The sequence below is a fragment of the Rattus norvegicus genome, chromosome 7, assembly GCF_036323735.1.
Source record: "Rattus norvegicus strain BN/NHsdMcwi chromosome 7, GRCr8, whole genome shotgun sequence".
NCBI lineage: Eukaryota > Metazoa > Chordata > Mammalia > Rodentia > Muridae > Rattus > Rattus norvegicus.
In genome coordinates, this window is record NC_086025.1 from 77,772,051 (window position 1) to 77,797,395 (window position 25,345).

The window sequence follows — 25,345 nt, forward strand, 5'->3', positions numbered from 1 at the left end:
CCCAGCTGATCACTAATTGAGAAAATGCTTCCCAGCTGGATCTCATGGGAGCATTTTCTCAACAGAGGCTTTCTCTTCTCCGATGACACTAGCTTGTATCGAGTTGACGCAAAACCAGCCAGTCATATATCTTATCATCATGAAGACTTCTGTAACATACATTTTTTATTCAAAGCATAGGCCAACTTGAATATTTTATGTGGTATAATTTTGGTCCATCCACAAATTTCAGTTTTGGGTTTTGTTTGTTTGTTTTTGCTTTTTGGTTTTGTGATTGAGACAAAGTCCCACTAGGTTTCCCTGGCTGGCCTGGAACTCACAGAAATCCATCTTTCCCTACCTCCCAAGCACTGGGACTAAAAGTGTGTGCTGTCATACCTTGCTGACCACAGGTGCTTGAATGGGGTAAATATTTTAAAAATTCAGAAGAAAAATTCTAAGTAATTAGCTTGCACTTTTCAGAATTGTTTTTGTTAGGAAAATAGAATTACTTGGATATTACTGACATTGCCTAAGCTTTTTGATCAGATGGCCTGTCATCCGGATAGTAGATTTCCAGTGAGCCTCTGAGTTTAAAAGTTCAAAGAAACAGAAAGACATTATAAGTACATATATCCAACCAAAAATAGTCCAAACAGATCTACTCCTAGCTGTAGTAAACTGGAAAAATAAACACTAAATTTCTTTATGACTAAATATAACTAAGGTCATTCATTGTATTATGCTAATGTGTGCATTATGGAGTGATCAGTGCAGGTGCCCATTAAGCATCAGAGAGCTCACGTTGTTTTCTCTTATAAATGCTTTCCTTATTTGCTAAAGTATTTAGGATGGCTGACTCATTCATTTAAGCTCTAATGAGAATTTCACAAGAATTTAGGACCAAATTGAGGATTACTTTAAAATATACATACTTAGCAAAATAGTAAATGTTTGTTATTGGAACTGTTTTTACAAAATAAAGTTATTTTGATTTCAGAATTACTTTACCAAGTTAACTAAAGTTTGTAAGATGGGTACATACCATTAATAATCTTAGAACTATTGAGTTATTTTGAGCATTAGAGTGCCCAGAGTGATGTGCCATCTACGGTAGGCTATCCTGGGTCTCCACAGCTGGAATAAGGGCAGGATGGAAGTAGGGACGAATGAAATCCAAGGACCACATGACTCATGCCTAGGCTTTCTCTATAAAGGAATTGCCATTGCTTCATTTCTGGCTTCTACTTTATTTTTATTATGAAATATCCCAGTTCCTGGAACAAAATGAACCTGGCACTTCAAGACAATGCATTATTTATTGTTTTTTAAAAAAAACTTTTGGACACATTACTTTTAATGGGAACCTCCACAGTTTGTTTTTAAAAGTGAATGGTAGTTAGCACACTGTGTGTGCAAATGTGCTATAACCTTCCTTAGTGGCTAGTGACTTTTGGTCCTGTGTTCCAGAGGTGAGTCCCTCTTTCTGGGATATGACTGTCCAGCTATCCCATCACATGATATTCGTGCCTTCTCCCTACACACCCATTTGCATGCCCTTACTTCAGTGCAAAAAAATAAAATAAAATAAAATAAGAAAAAAAAGAAAAGTCAGAGTTCCTCTCTCAGGGGGCAAATTTGCTTACTGGGTCAGACTCCAGCGATATATATCTATCTGTGCATTGCCCAAGAGAAACTTTTCCCATTCCAATGCAGATAAACTCAAAATGAGTGGAGACAGAGCATTCAAAATTGAATACTGCCTTTGTGATGATTTACTTGTGAATCAGACCCACCAGTTGTTTTTAAAAAGATACTGCATCCAGATAAAGAAAAAATCTATGCTTTAGAATGTCTTTTTCTTTTATTGAAAGTACACAGAATTAAAGGGGTAAAATTAGGTGATTTCTACTTGGGAAATAAGTGTCTAGAAAAGCATTTGAAATTATGTTTTAAATAGGAATCAAACGTGTCTTTCTTGGTTCTATGACATCCTTCTTGAGTAAAGAAAGTGTGTGAGAGCATCATTTCCAGTACTTGCTACTTCAGCAGCCCCTGGGATTGCGTGCTGTCTGTGGTTTAGGTAAAATTTAGGACTTGACAATTGGGGCACTGTGGGAGAGGCAGTAGTAATCTTTCACCTGGAGTTCGAGGTCCACTTGCCATGAGCATTTACAGCCTTATCTCTAGGAGACAGGATTGAGAAGATAAATATATAAATCAATCTTGGACTCTGGGTACCTCCTAAAAGCATTTTATCACTATCTACCATGGTTGGGGAAAACAATAGCCATAGGAGATAGGGGTTTTCTTAACAAATGTGTATCAAATTCTGGCACTGATGGGGCTCACAGTTATTGGGTCTACTCTGCAATTGGATTCAATCGACGAAGAAGCCAAAGGGAATTTGTGTATATCATCCTATTTGCACATTTTGTCTCAACTGAGAAGTAAATGCAAATAAACATGACAAAGATCAATAAGTGCTCACAGTGGCCTGTGCTCTCTGCCTGGCTTTTCTAGTGGAACCAACACTAAGAAAGGAGTGTAACTGTGAGAGAACAGATGTATCATTTTTGCTATGGTCAGGATAGACTGAGAACTTCATGTGCCAAAGAATCACTTGGTTACCCATGGTACCTTAGGGATTTCCTCTGTGCAGCCCTGAAGAAAAGATGATTCTTTCAAATCCTTCTGGGGCTACTTGTCTGCTCTTACCAGATTGGGCGAAGATAATACTCACCTTCAAAGTTCTGTACAAAATTCCCTCAGTTGTCATTTACAGTCATATTCTAAGAACAGCAAAGCCAAGCTGCTGATCTCTGGGTTTATATTCAATCCTACAATTGTGAACTGACGTTACCATCCAGTACACATTAAAGAGATATACTTATTGCGGGGTGGAGAGGTTGCTTAGTGATTAAGAACACTTGCTGCTCTTGAAGAGGACCCAGGTTCTATTCCCAGCACCTACACAACAATTCACAATAATCTGTAACTCTAGTTCCAGGTAATCTGATACCTTCTTGTGATCTCTGTGGTTACCAGGCATACATATGGTACATATGTATATATACTATATCTATGTAGGCAAAATATTTGTACACCTAAAAATACAATAAATATTTGTTTAAAGGCATGTAGTTATTTAGATCTACTCTACTTATTAAATTGAGTGAGCCTTCGGTTTCCCACTACTACTGACTGCTAAATTTGCCTGTACAATCTATAAAGTGACAAACATGCATTTATAATTGGAACATTTTATGGGGTCCCATAATAAAACTGCAAAGCTTCTGTAAGGCAAAAGACAATGTCACTAGGACAAAACAGCAACCAACAGATTGTGAAAAGATCTTTACCAATCCTATATCAGATAGAAGGCTAATATCCAATATATACCAAGAACTCAAGAAGTTAAACTCCAGAGAATCAAATAACCCTATTAAAAATGGGGTACAGAGCTAAACAAAGAATTCTCAGTTGAGAAATATCAAATGGCTGAGAAGCACCTAAAGAAATGTTCAACATCCTTAGTCATTGGGGGAAATGCAAATCAAAATAACCCTGAGATTCCACTTTACGTAGTCAGAATGGCTAAGATCAAAAACTCAGGTGACATTAGATGCTGGTGAGGATGTAGAGAAAGAGGAACACTCCTCCATTGTTGGTGGGATTGCAAACTGGTACAACCACTCTAGAAATAAGTCTGGAGGTTTCTCAGAAAATTGGACATAGTACTACCTGAGGACCCAGCTATACCACTCCTGGGCATATACCCAAAAGATACTCTAACATATAACAAGGATACATGTTCCACTGTGGTGTTCATAGCAGCCTTCTTTATAATAGCCAGATGCTGGAAAGAACCCAGATGCCCTTCAACAGAGGAATGGATATAGAAAATGTTGTACTTCTATACAATGGAGTACTACTCAGCTATCAAAAACAATGACTTCATGAAATTTATAGGCAAATGGAACTAGAAAATATCATCCTGCGTGAGGAAACCCAATCACAAAAAAATCACATATGGTATGCACTCATTGGTAAGTGGATATTAGTCCAAAAGCTAGGATTATCCAAGACACAATCCACAGACCACATGAAGCTCAAGAAGGATGACCAAAGCGTGTATGCTTCAGTCCTTCTTAGAAGGGGGAAAATATGCATAGGAGGAAATATAGAGGCAAATTTGGAGCAGAGGCTGAAGGAATGGTCATTCAGTGCCTGTACTACCCAGGGATCCAGCCCATGCACATATAGGCACCAAACCCAGACAATATTGCTGATGCCAAGAAGTGCATGCTGACAGGAGCTTGATACAGCTGTCTCCTGAGAGGCTCTGCCAGAGCATTACAAATACAGAGGTGAATTCTCGCAGCCAACCATTGGACTGAGAACGGGGTCCACATTGGAGGAGTTAAAGGACTGAAGGAGCCGAAGGGGTTTATAACCCCATAAGAACAACAAAACCAACCACCCAGAGCTCCCAGGGACTAAATTAGCATCCCAAATTATCCAAAGAGTACACATGGACAGACCCATGGCTCCAACTGCATATGTAGCAGAGGATGGCCTTGTTGGGCACCAATGGGAGGAGAAGGCCTTGGTCCTGCCAAGGCTGGACATCCCCCACCCAATGTAGTCCAGGGTGGGAGGCGGGTAGGGGTGGGTGGTTAGGTGGGGGAAAGAGGATAACATTTGAAATGTAAATCTAAAATACTCAATTAAAAATATAAACTAGTTTTTTTTTTCTTTTCTTTTTTTTTTCGGAGCTGGGGACCGAACCCAGGGCCTTGCGCTTGCTAGGCAAGCACTCTACCACTGAGCTAAATCCCCAACCCTCAATTAAAAATATAATTGGGACATTTATTGCTCATGTTAATATGAAAAAATTATTAATGGCAAACACTTCTAAATAATAGAAATGAGGGAACTGTTACTTGGCAGAAAATGGAAGAAATCCTTATAGATTCAGGTTGCTAGCAGAATGCCTGTGATAGACCAAGTGAGGCTTCAGGAAGAGGCTGTGGACAATTGTTGGTCTGCTGGAGGGAATTGACAACACATGCGCACACACGCACGCACACGCACACACACACACACACACACACACACACACACACACACACACCCCTATTACATTTCCTTGATTCATAATAGGTATGCCTGTTCTAGAGCACTTGATAAAAACCATGGGCAAAAACAACTTGGGAGTGGGGGTTATTTTAGCTTACCCTTCCAAATCAGTGGGTCATTGAAGGAAGTCAGCAAAGGAAATCAAGCAGAATATATAGAAGAGGACTGTTTCCTAATTCACTAAGTGGCTCATGTTCACCTTGACATAACCCAGCACTGCCTGCTAAGGGATGGTATAGTTGGCTGGCCCTTCCTACATGGATTAGCAAACAAGAAAATGTTCCCAGGCCAATGTGATCTACACAACCTTCAGCTGAGGTTCAGACTTCTCACATGACTCCAGATTGTGTCAGGTTGGCATTAAAATCTAACAAATACAGCTCCTATATTTTAAAGAACCAGGACTACTTTAAATAATGCGATTCATTTAAAGGTATGAGGTAATTTCCTTCTGGGGTCTATATTTGAATTCCTACTAAAAGGGTCCAAGATAGCCACTGCTAGAAATTAGGTAAAAGCAAGCCTGCTTGAGAGTAAGTGACCACCAGCTACAATAAAGTGGAATAATTTAAATTTTCTGTTTAGTTTATATATTAGGAAATGGGTCTACCAATCTTTGTGTCACATACCTAAAATTAGAGCACTTAAGAGGCTAAATCAGGGGCCAGGCATGGTGGCACATGCTTTTATTCCCAGCAATTTGGAGGCAGAGGTAGAGGCAGGTGGATATCTAAGATCAAGGCCAGCCTGGTTTACATAATGAGTTCCAGGACAGCCAGAGCTATAGAGAGAGACCTTGTTTCAAAAAGACAAAATCAAGCTAAAACAAAGAAAGAAAAACTCAACAAACCAAGGCTAAGGCAGGAGGATTATGCGAGGTACTTCTGTTGTTACTGTTGTTGTTGGTTGGTTGGTGGTGGTGGTGGTGGTGTGATTGCTCAGTTGTTTAGTATCTATCCATATGGAATTAAGAGCAGGGGAAAAGTACCAAGAGACTCAGGAATCCTCGGAAATTGCTGTTTATATAAAAAGCATGGTAACAAATAAAGAAATACCAACAGAGTAGTTTCCACACTGTTGATTGGGAGAAAAAGTCCTTAAGGTCTGTAAAGATAGCTGGGGGGAACTGGGAGCTACAGTTAAAATCAAATTACTTCCTACCAGTATAGAAAATATATGTTTATGTATTTTATAAAATAATTTTAATCTTATTTTAAATGTGCTGTGGGAATTTACAAAATTAAAGACATGTAAAAATCATTTGTTGATGCTAAAAACTTTAATTGAACATGACAATTCTAAGATTAGTACTCAGTACATGTAAGTGAATAAATAATAAAAAAATTGTAGTTGTTACCTAGAGAAAAAGAACAATTTTACCTATATGATTCGTTAGATTAAAAACCATAATAACAAATACACTTTACTTGCTTGCTGTTTATAAAAATGTTAATAAATATTAATATAGAGGCTTACTACTATGCTAGGGAGCATTTTCACCTGAAGCCTGATAACAAGACAGAAGCTACAGAATATTAACAAGGCCAAAACAGGGCTCCTTTAGCTGAGGGTTGGAGTCTGGGCAGCAAACAGAGTAATGAGTAGAAATGAGGGATAATAATCCTATAGAAAAATCTGTGAATTAATTGTCACACAGACAGAATGAAAACAAGCAGAGAAAGATCCTCTTCATTCCTCAGATACTCTGGAAATCACTGGAAGGGATGCTGTGGGAAATTGTCCATTAAGGATCAGAGGTTAACTAGGATGTGTAAAGCCCTGGGTTTGATCTATAGCACTGCATCAACCGGCTCTGGTGGTGAAAGTCTGTGATCCTAGAATTCAGAAGTCGGAGGCAGGAGGTGATAAAGTTAAGGTCATTCTCACAGTAAGTCTGAGTCCAGCTTGGTCTACATGGACACTGACTCAAACAAAAATGAGCCATTCGAAGGAGAGAATCATGAGACATACTGACTGCAAAAAGCAAGTGATATGTGCTGTGTTTCATTCAGTGGACCTGAAAATCCCTTGGAAAGTCCTCCTTCTTCTTATAAAAGCATTTTGGCTAAAGAAAGTAGGCAGAATAATAGAAAATTACTTTTATACAACTTGTAATGAAATGATTGAGTTAGGCAATAACCTTGAGGAATGAAGTCATAGACAAAGAGCTAAAATTTACAGTAAGAACAGGCATTCCCCCAATGTACCCAACTTGGGGTCACCAGTACTGTGCTTCTTCAATCAGTGTGCATCCTCTGAGAACCTGAGAGTACAAGGAGGCTGGGGATGTAACTCAATGACAGACACTGTGTCTGCCAAGTACAGGGTCCCCTACCCTACACATAGAGCCAAAGGAAAGGACTCCCTCTGAAGTATTCTTGCCACACACAGAAAACCTGTTTCTACCACTAATCAAAATTGTAAAGCTAATGTCCATCTTCCACAATTCACCATTAAATCAGTGGCAACTTTAGCCTGCAGGCAAAGTGTAGTTCTGAGTGCTTAAAAAAAACAAAAGTGTTATTGGAACACTTCAGCAGAACTCACCTGCATTGCGTGAGGTGGGTCACTAGCAACAATGGCAGGACTGTCTGCCCAGCAAAGCTGAAAATATTCCCTTCTTTTTTAATACAAAATATGGTACCAGGAGGAAGTAAACAGATACTTCTGAAACTATTGGGGATATTTCCATGTTCTATACCATTATGTTAACTGTATTATTGATTTAAATAGTTCTGTGATTGCATCAGAAAATGTTTATATGAATTCATAAATGGTATTGAGGCACATTGAGACATATAAAGAGATATGCAGTAAATGATGTCTAGAGATTTGCTTCAGGATGAGTAACAGAATAGACAGAACAAATTAGCAACCACATTTCAATCTGGATGGACAATGGGATTATGATACTGTACTAGTCTGATTTGGAACATGTTTTTAAAAGTTTTGTTGTAATTCATTTCCTTTTTATTTTTATTGGGGGGGGGGTAACAGGTTCTCACTATTTAGTCCTGGTTGGCCACTCTCCATGTAGACTAGTCTGGCTTTGAACTCACAGAGATCTGTCTACTTCTGTGTCCTCAGTGCTGGGATGAAAAAATAGAAACGTGCCACCAGACCTATCTATTTAATTTTTAAAGTATCATTACTTTTTATTATTTTTTATTTTTAACTCTATTTTATTAAGTTTATTATTTTTAAGTCTATTCAAAACGGATTTTTAAAGACCATTTTCATTTTATAGCTTATTTTAAGCTTCCATTTTTGTCACTATTGTTAAAATTGTTTTTGTTCTTACAGACATATTTTCAGCCAAATCTGATTAGCATGTAGAATGTATGTCTAATAGACTCACTGCAGTCTCCATAAACTCTGAGCTAATTTATATTTCTGTACTCTAGTATCTTGTTGAATTCCTGATAATATTCTTTTGTTATAATTTCTCACATTAATGATTACACTTGATGCTTTAATATTATTTGCATGTTTTTGTCAGTAAAGCTTCATGTATTTCATATATTGGGTTGTTGGCCTCTGTACACAGCCCTGACTTGTTCATGTCTTTTCTATTTGAGTATTCAGACTTTCTTAAAGTGTGTGTATATATATATCTATATATATACATATATATGACATTTAATTCATATGGCATTAACTCATTATCTTAACTTTTACATTCATAATTGTTTGAATATTCAAATAATTTCTATTTTGCCAAGTCTCTACAAATGTTCATTTGTGTTTTCTTTCTATAATCTTTTTTAAGACCATGTTTCCCTGTGTAACAGAGCCCTGGTTGTGATGGACTTGCTTTGTAGAGCATGCTGGTCTCAAACTCACAAAGATCCACCCACCCTCTGCCTCCCAAGTGCTAGGATTAAAGACAAAGACATGCAACGCCACAACCAGAATTGTTTCTCTCCCTCTTTTCTTTTTATTGGATATTTTATTTATTTATATTTCAAATGTTATCCTCTTTCCTGGTTTCTCCTCTACAAACCCCCTGTCCCATCTTCTCCCTCCCTCTATCTCAAAAAAGAAAACCAAACCAAATCAAAATAAACCAAACCAAACCAACAATAACACCTCTCCGCCAACTCTCGGAAATTATGAATAAAATACTCTGTCAAAGTATAAGAATTATATCTATAAACTTCCTGGCCTTTGGTTGAATATAAATGATCTCAGAGCTCATTTGCTTTCCAAAATGTTGAACTAAATAATTCCAGAAGACACACTTAAATTTAACATCAGTCAGAAGAAAATATGGTTTTTGTCCAAATGTCTTGAGACATTCGGTTACGCTTGGATATCGTTCAGGCCTCAGTTGCATACGTTAAATGGGAATCACTGCCATCGTAAGGAAGTGCTACTTGGAATAATATGGAGTTTGCTTTATTCTCACAAAGAATCACTGATTGACATTCATTCAACAAACAGTTATTGAATACCTACTATGTATTCAGATGCTGCTAATACAATTGTTCCAAATACTGTAATTTTGAAGACAGTTTGATAAATGCATATGAACTATCAAAGCTTAAATTCATGGTTAATATGGACCATGTGGAATCTAACTGCATGGCATATATACTGAAGGACATAGGTAAGGAAATAAAGTTGCGTGATTGTGCGTACCATATAGTTCTAACAAATATAGGATATAATTATTATGTATAGGACTGGTGCTCTGGGAAGAGAATTTGCCAATAACAGATTAAGTCGATGACTTAGTGTTGTATGAAAAAAATGCATCTTTAAAATACTTCCTTTCCTTCCCTAGCCTGTTCTCAGAGGAAACACCAGCAGTTCTCAGAATGTACATATTAAAAACAGACAAAGCAATCTATCAGAAAGCAGTTGTCCCATAAAAGCAGACCACAAAAATTTGAGGCAAGAAATGCTTCCATGCTTCTGTGAAGGCAGTGTTCCTGCCTCAACCCATGGAGTGATTCATGCAGAAAGCTTCCTTTGTCAGTCTATGTTTTACCAGGCCTTTTATTTATTCATCCAACATCAGCATACCTCCATAGTAAGAACTCATAAGTGTATGAGGCTCTACATCCATTTTGCTTCAGAATAATACAAAGTATAATTATCATCTTGTGTTCAGTGTTGAGAAATAATAATGTCATTTGCCCATTCATCCTCTCTGATAACGACCACTGATTTCCTAGGGTGCCAGATATCCTGTAAGACGCCATGATGATCAGCGTGCAAAGCTTTTCCTTAAGGAGTTCACACTGTGGTGGTGAGGAGAGACATTACATAAGCCAGTGGGAAAATATGTAAAGAGCGTACTTAGGAGTATAATGTACTATTAATGAAGCACACTGAAGCATTATCTAATGGGGATGAGCCTCATTAGATTGTCATGAAAAGATTCTAAAGATCATACGAGTTGAAGTCAAAAAAAGAATAAAAGAAAGAAAAGTAGGGAGGAAGAAAAGGAAAGAAGAATAAAAGGAACCTTCTAGAGAATGAACAGGTAAAATAGCTCCAAGCAAAGCAAACAGGAGTGTTAAAAATCTCTGAGATGATAAAAGATATGGCCCCTTAAGGACAGTGACAGGAAGCTGATGGGTTGGGGGTGGGCAATGAATGCTACTGTGGTTTAAGGAAGGCTGAAGCCCAGGCAATGTGCAGGGCTAGAGGAATGTTAAGCTGTCAAGTATCTCAACACATGAAGCATGGGATGACAAAAATTTGGTTTGTGCTAATGAAGAGCAGGCTTAGCTGGTGATAACACATCAAGCATCAAGTACTGTTTGAAGCACTTAATAAATCTTTATTAATTTAATCCGATGTCCCCTTCAGAGGGTCAATCAGCAGGACTCCTGGGCACGGGCAAGAATGGTACCTTCCCCAGCTTGTAATTAGTGAGTGGGTAAAGCTGAGGTCTAAATCCAGATAGGCAAGGTCAGAGTCTCCTTCAACAGTATGCTGTATGCCTGCTTTAGGAGTGAAAGGTCAGAGGCAAACATCCATCTAAAGGCTACCACTGCAGTATAAACAAGGAGCAACAGTGGCTTGACTGGGATGGTAACATTAAAAACATAGTGAGAAAAGTAAATGTGTTTGCAATACATTTAGAAAAATAATGGAAAACACCTACTTATGACAATGAAAATAAGAAAGAAACAAAGTCATGTTCCATGTTTTTCCCTGAAGTGGTAATAGGGCAGTTCATTACTGGATGAAGAAAAACAAGTTTCTGAGTATGTCAGCAGTGAGATAAAAATTCTGATTTTGCTGTGGTATAATTGAGGGATGGACTCAACATGGACAGAACATTGAGATGTGGAACAGCCACATGGGTGATAGAGCATGAAGTCCAAGGATGGACTCAAGATCACCACACTTCACAGGGCAGGAACATAAAGACAGACTACATAAAACCCCTGGGGTAAGTCAGGCAGAGAGAGAGTGCCCATGGAGTAACCTGACAGGCAGAAGGTCCACTGGGTCAGAGGGGTACAAAAGCCCAGGAGGAAGACAGTATGTGGAACATTACTGGGAGGCCATGGAAATGGTAGCAGACAGGGAAATAAGACTTGCCATTGTGGCCTCTCACACAGTTCTGGTGACATATTGCTGTGAAGAAACACAGAGCAATTGGATAGTAGCTGCAGAAAAATGGGGCTAGAGAGACTGTTTTCTCTTAATGCTGGTAGTCATGGCTGGGCTAAGATCAGCACCTCACCCTCACTCGGAGAATCAGTGTTTCCCAGAACAAGTAGAGATTGGGATAATTATTTAATGGATGCTTTCCTTGTTTCTTAGAGACAAAAATAATCATCTCACAAGTGAACATTCCCAGGATTTCTGGGCTACTTTGGAGCCCTGAGTTCTCCCTTTAAAGTCCCTGGGTGAAGAACTGGGTAGGTCAGAGGCCTGCACAGGAAAATGTCTGTTCATTTTCTCAGCTGGAGGACCAGAGGCATTATACAAATGAGGGTCCCATGACTTGGTTTACCTTACAAGACTCAAGTTGCTTAACTTGTCCCTGGAAAGGGAATTTGGAAGGAAAATGTCAAGGTAAAACATTTAGTATAATGAGAGGAATACATTTACCTAGATATTCTGGGAGAGAAGGGGCTTACAACTACAAGACTGGAGATGCAGGTGAGCTTGGTAGGAGAGATGCTGAACCAGCTGTCACGAAGTTTTAGGCCAATGGTTCTCAAGCTTCCTAATGCTTGACCCTTTAATACAGCTCATCATCTTGTGGAGCCCCCCAGCCATAAAGTCAATGTCTTTTTGCTACTTTATAACTGTAATTTTGCTACTGTTATGAATTGTGATGTAAATCTTTGTGTCTTTCAATGGTGTTAGGAGAATCCTGTGAAAAGGTATGAAAAGGTATCTCAACCCTAGAGGGGCCAGACTCACAAGTTGAGAACCATTGCTTTAGGAGTAACAGATCTTTCTCAATTTTCTTCTCTTTAACAATGTCAGTTTATTTATTGTTTGGCTCATGGCTTGTTCAAGTCTCACTTTTCTAAAACATATATGGAAGAATAGGAAAAGAAGAAAGAGATAGACTAGGAAGACAATTCTCAAGTCTCTATAATTCAAGAAGCTCTAAACCTTTCTGGGGTTGCCAACATCTGTGCTGTAGCAACGCACAGACCCCCCACACCCCACCTCTGCTTTCTTGTTCTTCTCATAACAAAGATCTGAGGACAGTGGCAGTCAAAAAATGCAAGGTATAAAACAGAAGAAAAGAGGAAAAATCTGGAATGTTCTTTGTTTCGGTCATCATTTGAAATATTTGTGATTTCAAATATTTGGGAAAAATAATGGTTTTAGGTTATATGACATATATCATATTTACTATTGTTAAAGATTATTCTATTTTACTTTTAATTATGTGCGTGTGCATGAGTATGCATGTGGGCTGGGGCTGGAGGTATAGATGTGGTTGCTGGAAATCCAAGTTGGGGCCTCCAGAAGAGCAGCAAATGCTCATAACCATTGAGTCATCTTTCCAGCCCTGATATATACTTATGTTGGTTTGTGCTGGAGATTAGGGATAGAATTCAGACCTTGCTCAGATCCTCTATTCCTGAGGCACCCAACCAGCTTACCTTTTTAAAAAAGAGAAAAAGGAAAAAAAAAGAATGAAGGAAGAAACATGGTTCTAAGTAGTCTAATTCCTGACAGTCATAAAGCAAAACTCAGAATTTTGGAAGTTAGCTTCAGGTACAAAACGTGTGTCAACAGAAGAACGACTTAGATAAAAGATGGTCCTTAGACCATTATGTCACCGTACAGTGGCACAAAGGAAAGAGATCTCTGCATGTTGACAAGTGACGGCAGATGCGGGTGCTGGGTAACATGCACCTGCCGGGCCCCCACTAGCATTGTTCTTTCTCCAGCTCAGTGATTAGAATTGTCTCTCCTACAGCAATGCTCTATACATGGTTACCCCACAAATGAGCACAGCCCAGCAAGAAGCAAAACAAAATCAGTTTTAGAAATGAAACCATGTCTACTCTGATAGATGTCCTTCTACATTTAATAAGGAAAGTTTTTTATCAATTTTCAATTAAATTAAAATACTTTTCAAAAACCGAACTTAAGAATCTCTCCCTTTAGATCTAGAAGATCCACAGGCCTTCCAGAATTCCGAGAGCCAGGCTAGTGATTCATGGGAATCCCAGCCACACAGGCAACCACACAGAAGACAGAAGGATGGTTCAGTCAGTTATTGAAGAGAAAGAACCCAGAGAAACCCACAGGAGCAGACCAAAGGGAAGAAGGTAGGCTCTGGTGGGATGGGGTGAGTACAGTCCAGGCCTCAGACAGAGTTCAGGCATACACTGCCAAGTGGTTTGGGCTCTCTGCAAAGATAAACCACTGGCCTTCTCTAGGAGACAAGGCAACCACCCTGAAGAGACTCTTAGGCAAGGTTGCTGATCCACCAGTGTCTGAGCTCTATCTAGTCAGAGGCTTTTTTTCTTCACGTAGAGAGGGCTGGGTTGCACCTTCAAAACAGGACACAGGCCAGTAGAACAGCAAGTGAATGTTGAAGCAACTAGCTTGCCTGAAAATGAGGAAAGTCGCCATAGACAGAAGCATGCCTAGTAGCTGTGTCTACTTGATCTCTGTGTCTCCAATTTGGCAGCTTGGAGACAGACTTTTCTCAGAATAAAAGCACCTGAAGGTGAAGTGCGGAGGTAGCTGATGTCAAGCTAATGTCAGCTTGGGAGAAGTGCCGAGGTAACTGATGTCAAGTCAGCTTGGGGAATATAGAACTGAACAACTTGAGGCTTGTACTCTGAGCTGCTGGCAGGCTTTACGCAGGCTTGTGCAGATGGAGCAGGAAGGATTAGGGAAGGCAACATCCCTCCATATGCTGAGCACTTTAAAGACTTTTACATACATACATATAAGGGCTTCTATGTGCATCCATTTCCCTTTCTGTCATGCCATTATCTGCTTCTCAAACTCTTTTTTTTTTTTCCGGAGCTGGGGACCGAACCCAGGGCCTTGCGCTTCCCAGGCAAGTGCTCTACCACTTAGCTAAATCCCCAACCCCTGCTTCTCAAACTCTTACATAGCCATCCAAGCCTTTACATGCCAACTTTTGAGGGAAGCATTTTTGGAATCTCTCTCTCTATCAGCTACCTACAGCAGTGAGTGTGACTACCTACAGCAGTGAGTGTGACTACCTACAGCAGCAAGTGTGACTACCTACAGCTGCGAGCGTGACTACCTACGGCAACGAGCGTGACTACCTACGGCAACGAGCGTGACTACCTACGGCAACGAGCGTGACTACCCTACAGCAGCGAGTATGACTCCCTACAACAGCGAGTGTGACTACCTACAGCAGCGAGCGTGACTACCTACAGCAGCGAGCGTGACTACCTACAGCTGCTAGAGTGACTACCTACAGCTGCGAGCGTGACTACCTACAGCAGCGAGCGTGACTACCTACAGCTGCGAGCGTGACTACCTACGGCAATGAGCGTGACTACCCTACAGCAGCGAGTATGACTCCCTACAACAGCGAGTGTGACTACCTACAGCAGCGAGTGTGACTACCTACAGCAGCGAGCGTGACTACCTACAGCTGCTAGAGTGACTACAGCTGCGAGCGTGACTACCTACAGCTGCGAGTGTGACTACCTACAGCAGCGAGTGTGACTACTCTACAGCAGTGAGTGTGACTACTCTACAGCAGTGAGTGTGACTACCTACAGCAGTGTGACTACCCGACAGCAGCGGGTGTGACTACCCTACAGCAGCGAGTGTGACTACTCTACAGCAGTGAGTGTGACTACCTACAGCAGTGAGTGTGACTACTCTACAGCAGTGAGTGTGACTACCTACAGCAGTGTGACTACCCTACAGCAGCGAGTGTGACTACCTACAGCAGTGAGTGTGAGTACCTACAGCAGCAAGTGTGACTTCCTTTTGGAGCTTCTTTCCATTGGTGTTTAGAGACACTGCACTCCCTAACACAGGAACGGTGGCTTAAGTTGTCAAAGCCTTAGTGTGGACATGAGTTTTAATTCAAGGAGGACTACAATTGGGTCCCCTTCTCAACAGACCTTCTCAACTTGCTGATAATTCCTCCCTTCTCCTATTCTCAGATTATAAACTTCTTATGGATTGGGCTAGTACAGACGTCTATACTGCTTCTGCATAGAGGGTACCAGGGAGTCACGCAGTAAGATAGAAGGGTAGCTTTGGCAAATCACCAAGGCTCTGCACTGCACGTCCCGGCTTCCTACTCCAGCCTAAGATGCTTGAGTCCAGAAGTATTTTAGGTTTTGAACATTTATGGATGTTGTACATAAACAATTGTTAAGTTTCAGAATTTGGTTGGGAATAGCTATCTAGCAATGTACTTATACACAATTTCAGCCTTATATATGTCACTACTTTTTGTGTCTCTGTTTTCCTTTGTTGTCTAAAAACTCTATCAAGTACATATCACCCGATAATGACCCAGTACCTATTCCAAATGCTTTATTTGGTGTCACCCTGGCTTAAGCTTTGGAGCAAATGTCTGCACTTTCTCTATGTATTGGCCTTCTCTCAGGTTTCAGCCTCCCCAACAGTTTCTACTTTATTTTGTCTAAATCCTGACACCATTGATGTCTTCTTTTGGAATAACTATTTAACATAGTGGTTTAGGTTTTATTTTTTAAAACGTAACTTTATATTTTAAGATTTATGTTTCATCTTGCACAAGAGAGTATATTTCAGAGCTAGAATTCTGGGCAATTTTGAGTTGCCTGATGTGGGTTCTAGAAACTGAACCTTTTTCGAATATTGCTGTTACATCTGAACCTCTTTGTCTCTTTCCTCGGGAACCTCTCCTTCCTTGGGATTAGAGACACCACTGCTATGGATTTTTTCTTTTCTGGATGTGCAGATTTGGGCACGATGGTGGGATCTTGTTTTCCTTTTCTGCCTGTTTCCCTGAACAGTATAGTATTCATGGTCTTTGAGACTTCCTTCTCCATGCAGCCAATAGACTTCAGCTGTTGCTAATTTCAAACCATGTTACAGGCTTCTGTTTGTTTCTTAAATGTAATAAAGCCTAATCTGAACATTTAAAACTTGACTTCTCTCTTCTCAATTATGCTATTCTGCTGTGCTCATTTAGTAGAACTTGAGACAATCTCTCTCCTTTCCCTTCCACATGCAACTGGTATCCAAGACCTATTTTTACCATGGTTGTGGTTCCAGAGCTCACACCTAGCATTTGACTCATCATTGCACTGTGACAGTGGCTATAAAACCAGACAACCTCTTTACCATTATCTCATGCCCTTTCTAACCACTGTCCACCACAGAAACAGAGCTTTCTAAATTATAAAACTGGCCGGAACACCTTCCTGCTGAAAACCCTTCACTGGTTTTGCCAGATCCTTGAGAACTGCAAAATAGCAGCCCATGAGCCATAGCTGGCTATTGACACATGCTAGTTGCTGTACAGAACTAATTATAAAGCTGTATCATTAAGATTCTGGATGCCTGTAGATGTATCACACATACCCATCTAGTCTTAAAGTCCCCTCCAGTGTCTTTTGTCAGTCTGCGTCATTGACCTGGTTCCTGTATGGACACTTAATCTTACACATCAAGCTTTTGCTTGATCCAGTCAAAGTTGCTTCCTATCTCATTTCAGGCTTTTAGTGAGCTCTGTGGATGCTAAAGTTTATGTTTATTCAGTACACCATGCTAGCCAACGCTACTGGTTTGAAATGTTGGACTTAGGAAATGTGAGAGGCCAGTGTTGACAGTAAGCAGGGGAAAAGGCTCAAATTCAGGCCAGGAGTGTGTATGGATATGGGTAAAAGGGAAAGGGACATTAAATGGGCAAATAAAGGGAACCATATGGGATCCCGTCCAAAGGTTATCCTACTGTCTAGGCACTCTAGTTAAGGCAATAAAACGAATGGTCTTTCTAAACCTGTTTATGCTCCATTCATTCTTGTTGTCTTAGCACAGCTCATCTTTAGCAAGCATTTAATAAAATGGCTACTGGATAAACCTGAGTTGTCAGAGACATGTGAAATGATGGGTTTCCTAATACACACAAACTATCAGTTTTTCTTCCTTTACTCCTTTCACTGTAGCCACAGAGTTCCTGGGCTTTGTTCTAGGTGTGCTACACAACAGTCTGCTACAAGTCATTCGCATCTCAAAGAAAGAAAACAGGAGAGTAGAAAGTTTAGGTATAGACAGTATAGCCAGAGATTTTTCAGAGAAAATAAAAAAAATCCTTTCTCTTACCTTTATTTCTCTACCATCCGGGCACAAGTTCAAATCATTACATAAATATAAGTATTACCGAGAGGACTGTGAATGTGAAGTTTGTCTACATAGAGTCAGAAACTGTAGTCCATGGAGATACTGAGGCATTTGTTTTGCCCCAAATCCAGTGGTCACCAGCTCCAGCGTCTTTGATATTTGTGTATTTTACAGTATAATTTTTGTGCTACCCTGTGCCTGCATCCACCCACGTGATGCAGACTACATACTTTTGAGCCTGAGACTTTGACACACATGAGAATCATCCAGCACTCCTGTAAAATGCAGATTCCCAGGCTCCCAGAGCCCAGGATGACAGGTTTTGGTGGGATCTCAAATGTCTACATTTTAAACAACTGAAGTTTTACTGGAGACTTTAAAGCAGATAAACAACATTCTGGTGAGGACTTTAGGATGTACAGGTTCTTCAGGTTGGGGACCGGCTTTTACCCTTAGATGTGGTTCATCTCCTTCAGTGTGGTTACATTCATCAGTTCCCATTGCTAAAGATTTTTAAAAGTTTGAATGGAAAAAGCTCCTTATTCTTTGCCGTCTGTAACAACATGCTCAAAGAGTCCCTGCCTATAGACCCAACACATAATCTATCCCGCTAGGTATATAGCTATGTGGCTGAAGACATTATGTCCTTGAAAAGTATATTATCCATTGTCTAGGCCCAGACCTGTTCCAGTGATCTTCAGTTCTTAGGGTGTTTTTCAGTTTATAGCAGGTTGGCAGTCATTCTCTGCTAGTATAACTTGGTACTGTGGTTCATGCCACTTGAAGCAGTCCATTTCAATTCTAATCATCATGTTCAAAGGTTCACCCTATCCAGATGCTAAGTTTCCTCAAGCTAGACGAAAGCAAAGCAGAAATATTTCTGCTTGGCAGGGCCTGGCAAATTTCTGAAGGCTTCGTCATACCTCAGCAGGGTTAGTCAGGTTATGATTTGCCTTAATTGCTCTGCCACAAACAGCAACAATGATCACGAGGTCAGCACCAGGCAAAGATTTCAGGCAAGCCACTGTAACAACTTAAATACTTTTTGCAGATGCCTCCCTTGAGGTTAGATGGCAAAGCCTGTCTGATTTTGACTCTTTGGTATATGTTTTCTGTAACAGAACTCTTAAACTCGCTCACGGATCTCATCTCCACGTGCTCATCAGAGATAATTCTGAGAAACTAGTAGTCACTTATAAAACAACCAGTGTTCTCTATGCATAATCTGTTCCACCTGTCATGTTTACAAGGCACCTCACTGAGAACTAGCTTAAACCTCAACAGCCCATCTGCCTCCAATTCTAAGGGGTAATTATTGCCTCAACTAAGCAAGGAGGAATGCATAGCAGGCTGCTAACTATGGCAGGTGACTGATGGCTGGTCCTCACATTCACCTAAGTCACCAGCTTTCCTAATGATGACCAGGGTGAAAACAAAATGACAAATAAGACATTAATATCCAAAACAAAAACAACAGCACCCAATCAAACAAAAAGCCACAGCTACACCTTCTCATCTACACGCACACACACACACCACACACACACACATACATACACACACATCATACATACACACACACATACACACACATACCACACACACACATCATACACACACACACCACACTCATACATACACACACCATACACACATACACACACAGCACACACACACACCATACACACCACACACCGTATACACACACACACACATACACACACACCATACACACACACCACACACACATACACACACACCACACACACACCATACACATACACACCACACACACATCATACACACACACACACCACACTCATACATACACACACACACCATACACACACACACACCACACACACACCACACTCATACATACACACACACACCATACACACACACACACCACACACACCATACACCATACACACACACCACACACACCACACACACCATACACACACACATATACACACACACACACACACACACACACACACAAGCCACAAATTTGAAAAAGAGCAAGGAGGGATTGTAAGAAGGGGAGGGAAAGGGTAAACAGTGGCATATGTTATAATCTCAAATAATAAAAGCACCTACTACCACCATTCACAAAAGGAGGCAAACAAATAGAAACCTAGATGCCACAGGCAGATGGCATACCCAAAACACAAATCGCCATTGTGGGCTTTACCACTCCTCATGGGCACGTTAGAAACCAGGAAATGGCCTAGGCAGAGAAGTGGTGCTGTTATGTCAAAACCATGTTCTAAATGGAACAAATACTGGCTTGAATAGAGGCACACGAAAGCAGGCATTTTATTCATACTAACAATATTAATGGAAAAATCCTTCCTGTGTATGATTTGCATAAGGCTAAGGCTCCAAGAACTGTTCTGAAGGGTCTACTCTAGATTAGCTCCAGAGATGATGCCCATGTATGAAAACACTCACATACTGATGAAATGCAAAACATGGGCTCACCCTCAGAGACTCTGCCCACAAGCTGCCACTCAGAGAAAAGACACGCCCCAAATGACTGGCGAAATGTCATACATAACCCTTTCCCTCCAAAATGAGATATGCACAACATACAGATTAGCATATTCTTATCCAGACATTAAATCCTCCTTTGCCAAAGCTCCCCTGGGAGGAAAGAAGGACTGTGGTGGAGTCCCTAGAAAAAGAGACCCTAAGTAAAGGTGAGCAGGTCACTTTGGAAATGCTGTCAGACTTTTAATTTCACTGATGAACAAAATTAGCAGAGAAACATGTAGCAGGAGTATAGGAAACAGTAAGAGAGTTCTCATAGTTCTATCAAAGAATAAGAACCATCTATTATAAAAGTATTTGCTTTTATACAAACAATAGGAATGCCAGTTTATCAAAATAAGGGGTTTAATATTTAATATTTTATATTAAATAACTTTAGCAATATATACATTTATTATCTTATACATTTATTATCTTTCAAAAGTTGAATATTTTAGAACAGATAATGTTCTTTGCAATGAAGGACTTTGATACCAAACTTGGGAAAAAATAGAATTTCCAAATTAAACCTCAGAAAGGATGTTTTAAATAATACCTTCCTCTAAATTTTCAGTTCCAAATATTAGAATTTCTTTTAACTCCCCATGGTCCCTTTGCAGTACTGAATGTAAGAACTCTGAACAAACAAATACTAACATTGAGACGTTCATTCAAAGGCTGGAAGCTTTGGTGACTGACCACTGTTATATATTTGGGTGGTTTCATTTTGACAGGTAATGGCAGTTTTAAAGTTGTGTTAACATTTGTCTTTTGTTGTCTGGTTTAACAGCTCTGACTAGGGAGGCCAGAATATGGCCTCAGTATTTCAGTGTCTAGGTGAAAACCAGCTAGTCCCCCTGCTGGCTGGACATGTTTTACATTCTCTACCTCACTGCCTGAAGCATTACTGCTCCCCACAGAACCAAACCCATTTATTTTCCACCAGCCGACTGACCTCCTAAAGCATCATTAACATTACCCAAAGGCCTTGCTGCTGTCAATTTCAGTCAGAGCAGCACTCAGAAGCTTTGTAGAGCTCATCAGTGCTCTGCAGGAAGGGAAAGGAAGACAGGGGAAGGCATCAGACCCAAACCTTGGGGAATTGACAGCACAGCAAGCTGGAGAGAGAAGAGGAAGTGGGAGGAATCCCTATCTGGGGATGAGGAAAAGGCCAAGGATTGAAAGGCTGGTTTGTAGATACCCATAATTATATGTGTCTACCACTCAATTCTCAGCTAGTTAATGGCAGAAGAATCAATATTCCCTTTCGATTTTCATGTCTGCCATTATGGTCTTCATGAGAGACAGGTCTTCAGGGAAGACAGCGTGATTCGGGACATGGGTCTAGGAGAGACTAACTCAATCAAAATTAACAGTTTTCTTTGTTTGCCTTTATATTTTATAATATACATTTGTTATATATAGTTATATATAACAGTATATAGTCAAAGCAAATATAGTACAAAACTATATATATAATTACTGTATATATTTATATATAATTATATATAACTATTAACTATAGTTATAAATGTATATAACTATATCTATAACTATATATAACTATATATCTATATAGTTAAATACATACTTTTTTATTATATAGTTATATATTGCTTTACATATGCTATATTGTATATATACTATATATACTTGTTTTGACTATATATAAACCTATATGTAGAGAGATAGATAGTTATTTTAAGGAACTACTTCTTCTCTTCTGACAAATACTCACTTTGAAGTCAGTCACAGAGAATGGTAGTATGTGAAAAGGCTATCAGGAATAAGTGTGCAACACAGTTGTACACAGAAACCTGGAAATCATGCCCTATGCACACTCATTGAGAGTGGATTCCAAATTCTACAATGGTGTTAAAGTAAACAACCATGGACCATCCAGTAGATTCCAGTCATCTTTTTCATCTCAGGAGAGTATTGAGTAGCTATGAATGAGTTTTCATTTAACTAGATTTGTTAGTTCCAATGGAAGGAAATTCATTTCAGAGTATAACACTGTGATACCTATTTTTAGAATGAATCAGTTTTGAGGCTTCACAGAGAAGCATTTAAACAGTGGACAGCTACATATCTGAAATAGAACTTTTGTGACTGCATGCTGTATGTCTGAAGTGATGTTTATCATGACACTTGCTTTAGACACTTGTTTCTGCTCTGAATGAAAATGACTATGAGGTGCTAAGTTAGAACAATGGCCATAGCATACAGATTCACTCACCTATCTCAATGTGTTTCTTTAGTCAGTTTGAAAACTTCGTGCATTCCACAACATCCTTTATAACCATAAGACAGTCAGCCCTTTAAATTTTACCCAAATTCCTAACTTTTCTTAAAACAGACAGACAGACAATAAACCCACATCTTTTTAACTTAGGCTTCAGTATCCCAGGGGTTGTCCCCTGGTACCAGTGGCATTTGAGGAACTATGAAGAGATCTGTGTCCTTAAAAGAGGTTTCTGACCTTAAAAAAATTTCTTAGTTATATGCTGAAGAGACAACTATAGTTTGTGACAATTAAGAACCATCAGATATTAAAGACCTCAAAATTGCACCTCTGCATTAGGGGAAAACTTAGGTAAACGATCCCACTGAATCATTTAGCCACTGTACAAAAGAGATACGATACAGTTAATCCAGTTATGAGTTAATATAGTTAAGAGATACATAGTCCAAATAACCCAAATCCCAAATGACACAAAGCCGTTGGGCATGAGTAGAGAAATGATTGTGAAAGGTCCTGTAAGATTACAGACAAAATTACATACATTAAAAAAATACCTTGGACTATGTGTTATGAGGTATATATATGAAACATTAATGATTCTTTCTTTAGATTTTGCTATTATCCCAATATATTTGTGTATATTATGTGTGTTTGTGTGAATATGTGTACATATATATATATGTCTATATTCATGTTTATATAGACATACATATACATACACATACACACATATAATATATATGTATACACACACACACACACACACACACGCTCGCACATACAATACTACTCCAAAATGTAAAAACTCTAAAACTGTAAACATTTTGGTTCCCAAGCATTTCAGATAAGGAATCCTCAACTGGTATTTATTGTCCCATTTAATGGCTATAACAACTGAGGTTCACCAGCCTTAAGCAACCTGATCAAGATCACATACCATCTAAGTGTAGGTCTGGGATTCCGGCCCATCCTGGGTAGCAGGTCTGGCTGGTAATAAGCCTCGGCTTTTCCCCATAGGGGCAGACCTGCAGTATAGTCCTTCTTGATCTTCATTTAATTTGATAGAAGTTACTTATTTGTGGTATTTCATAACCAAGAGTGCATAGAATTTTAGCTATTACTAGTATAAAACCAAAACTAATATAATTTTTAGATTTAATAAAAAGGAACACACTTTAAAATTATAGAAAGAAGTTGAATTTTACATTGTAAATGGTAAGAAATTTAGCTGGGCTGACGCATAAAAAACTGCTGTCCTGGTAGCCTATGACAGCCCGACAAGGTCAGTGCAAGTGTCTTGCGGGTAGGAGAAGCGTAATTCTATCTGAGAGGCCACATCTTTCCTGCCATAGGGGCTCACAGCATTAGTGTACCTGAGCAGAAGCTGTTGCTGCTAATTGTCCTTGCTGAACGTCCGGAGCTGCTGGGGTTGAACTCTCTACTTTCTTCCTCTGAAAAGGGAGACTCGGAGGCTGGGGAAACCTTGTTCTGCTGCTGCTGCTGCTGCTGAGGCAGATGGGGTCGCAGAATCAACCTGGGAATCCGGCTCCTGGAGAACTCCTTCTCCTGATGCTGGACTCTCTGCTCCTTCTCCAAATTGAAAAGCCAAAAGAAAAGAATCATTTTCTCTCTGCCCTTGTAAGCCTCAGTTCCTAAGAGGTCATTTCTCTGAGTACTGAGCCCTCCCTGAACAGTCCAGCCATCTGTATCTCAGTGTTTGAACTAAGCTCCCTTTTGAGCCTATGGATATCACCAATGCAAGTGTACAGGATACAGATACACACACACACACACACACACACACACACACACACACACACACATCCCTAAGCCACCCATCAGCATAAATGCCATCCCACACCTCTAAGCCATTCCTGCCTCACCTCCTCACTCTGTCTTTCTATCACATTCATGCTTGAGCTTCTCAAAGGCTCTCACACTGCACCTAAGCTTATTGGGTTTTCCTTTCCTTTAGACTCTTGTGTTATTCCTGAATTAGCTGACAATTTCACTTCGCTTTTTCTGTCTCCTCACACACTAGATCTATATATCTAGAACAATTCTTTTCTAATGGATCTCACACACTTATCTTTAAAACCCCTTCTCTTCCGGACAGCCTCTTAATTATTCATTAATATCCTGGTATACAAGGCTTGCTGCCAACAGAAAAGCAAACACATCCAATACCCAGGAAAATGGCTTCACCTTTCACATTACATCTAGCTTTTGTTTTTCCAAAAGGACAACCACAAGAAGAAAACTTTTCTCCATTTAGAAATTCGCTTTAAGACCTTGCCATACTTTGTTTTTCTTTAATGCATAAGAACTATATTTTGACAATGTTTTCAATTTAAAAGTCCCTTGTCTTGACATCCAAGATGGCTTAGTAGGTAAAAATGCTTATATCCAAGCCAGTCTACCTGAGTTCACTCACATGGTAAAAGAGGAAAGAAGAGGCCTCCTGCAAGTTTTTCTCTGACATCCACACATGCTATGGCACCCACACTACCACCCCCCAAAATAAATAATCAGATGTTATAAAAATAAGTTTTGTCTCTACCATTAGCTCATTTAATGGATCTTTAAACCCCAATCTGCAACACAGATACTTATTGAAGTATCTGGAGAAACTGAGACTGAAAGAGGTGAAGGTTGAAAAAATCA

At 39.7% G+C, this 25,345-nt stretch overlaps 1 protein-coding gene across 10 annotated transcripts in view; it reads right to left on the reverse strand.

Annotated features, from left to right (window-relative positions):
• The window catches only part of Sybu (syntabulin), a 101,752-nt gene that overhangs the window by 40,389 nt on the left and 36,018 nt on the right, over nucleotides 1–25,345 (reverse strand). For 7 of the 10 annotated variants that reach the window (XM_039080175.2, XM_063264118.1, XM_063264115.1 and 4 more), the window contains one exon: nucleotides 24,055–24,271. In XM_039080175.2, coding sequence (XP_038936103.1) covers nucleotides 24,055–24,271 — 217 coding nt within the window. The remainder of the gene's footprint in view (nucleotides 1–24,054; nucleotides 24,272–25,345) is intronic. The other 3 variants (XM_063264119.1, XM_039080176.1, XM_063264116.1) reach the window with 1 other exon arrangement.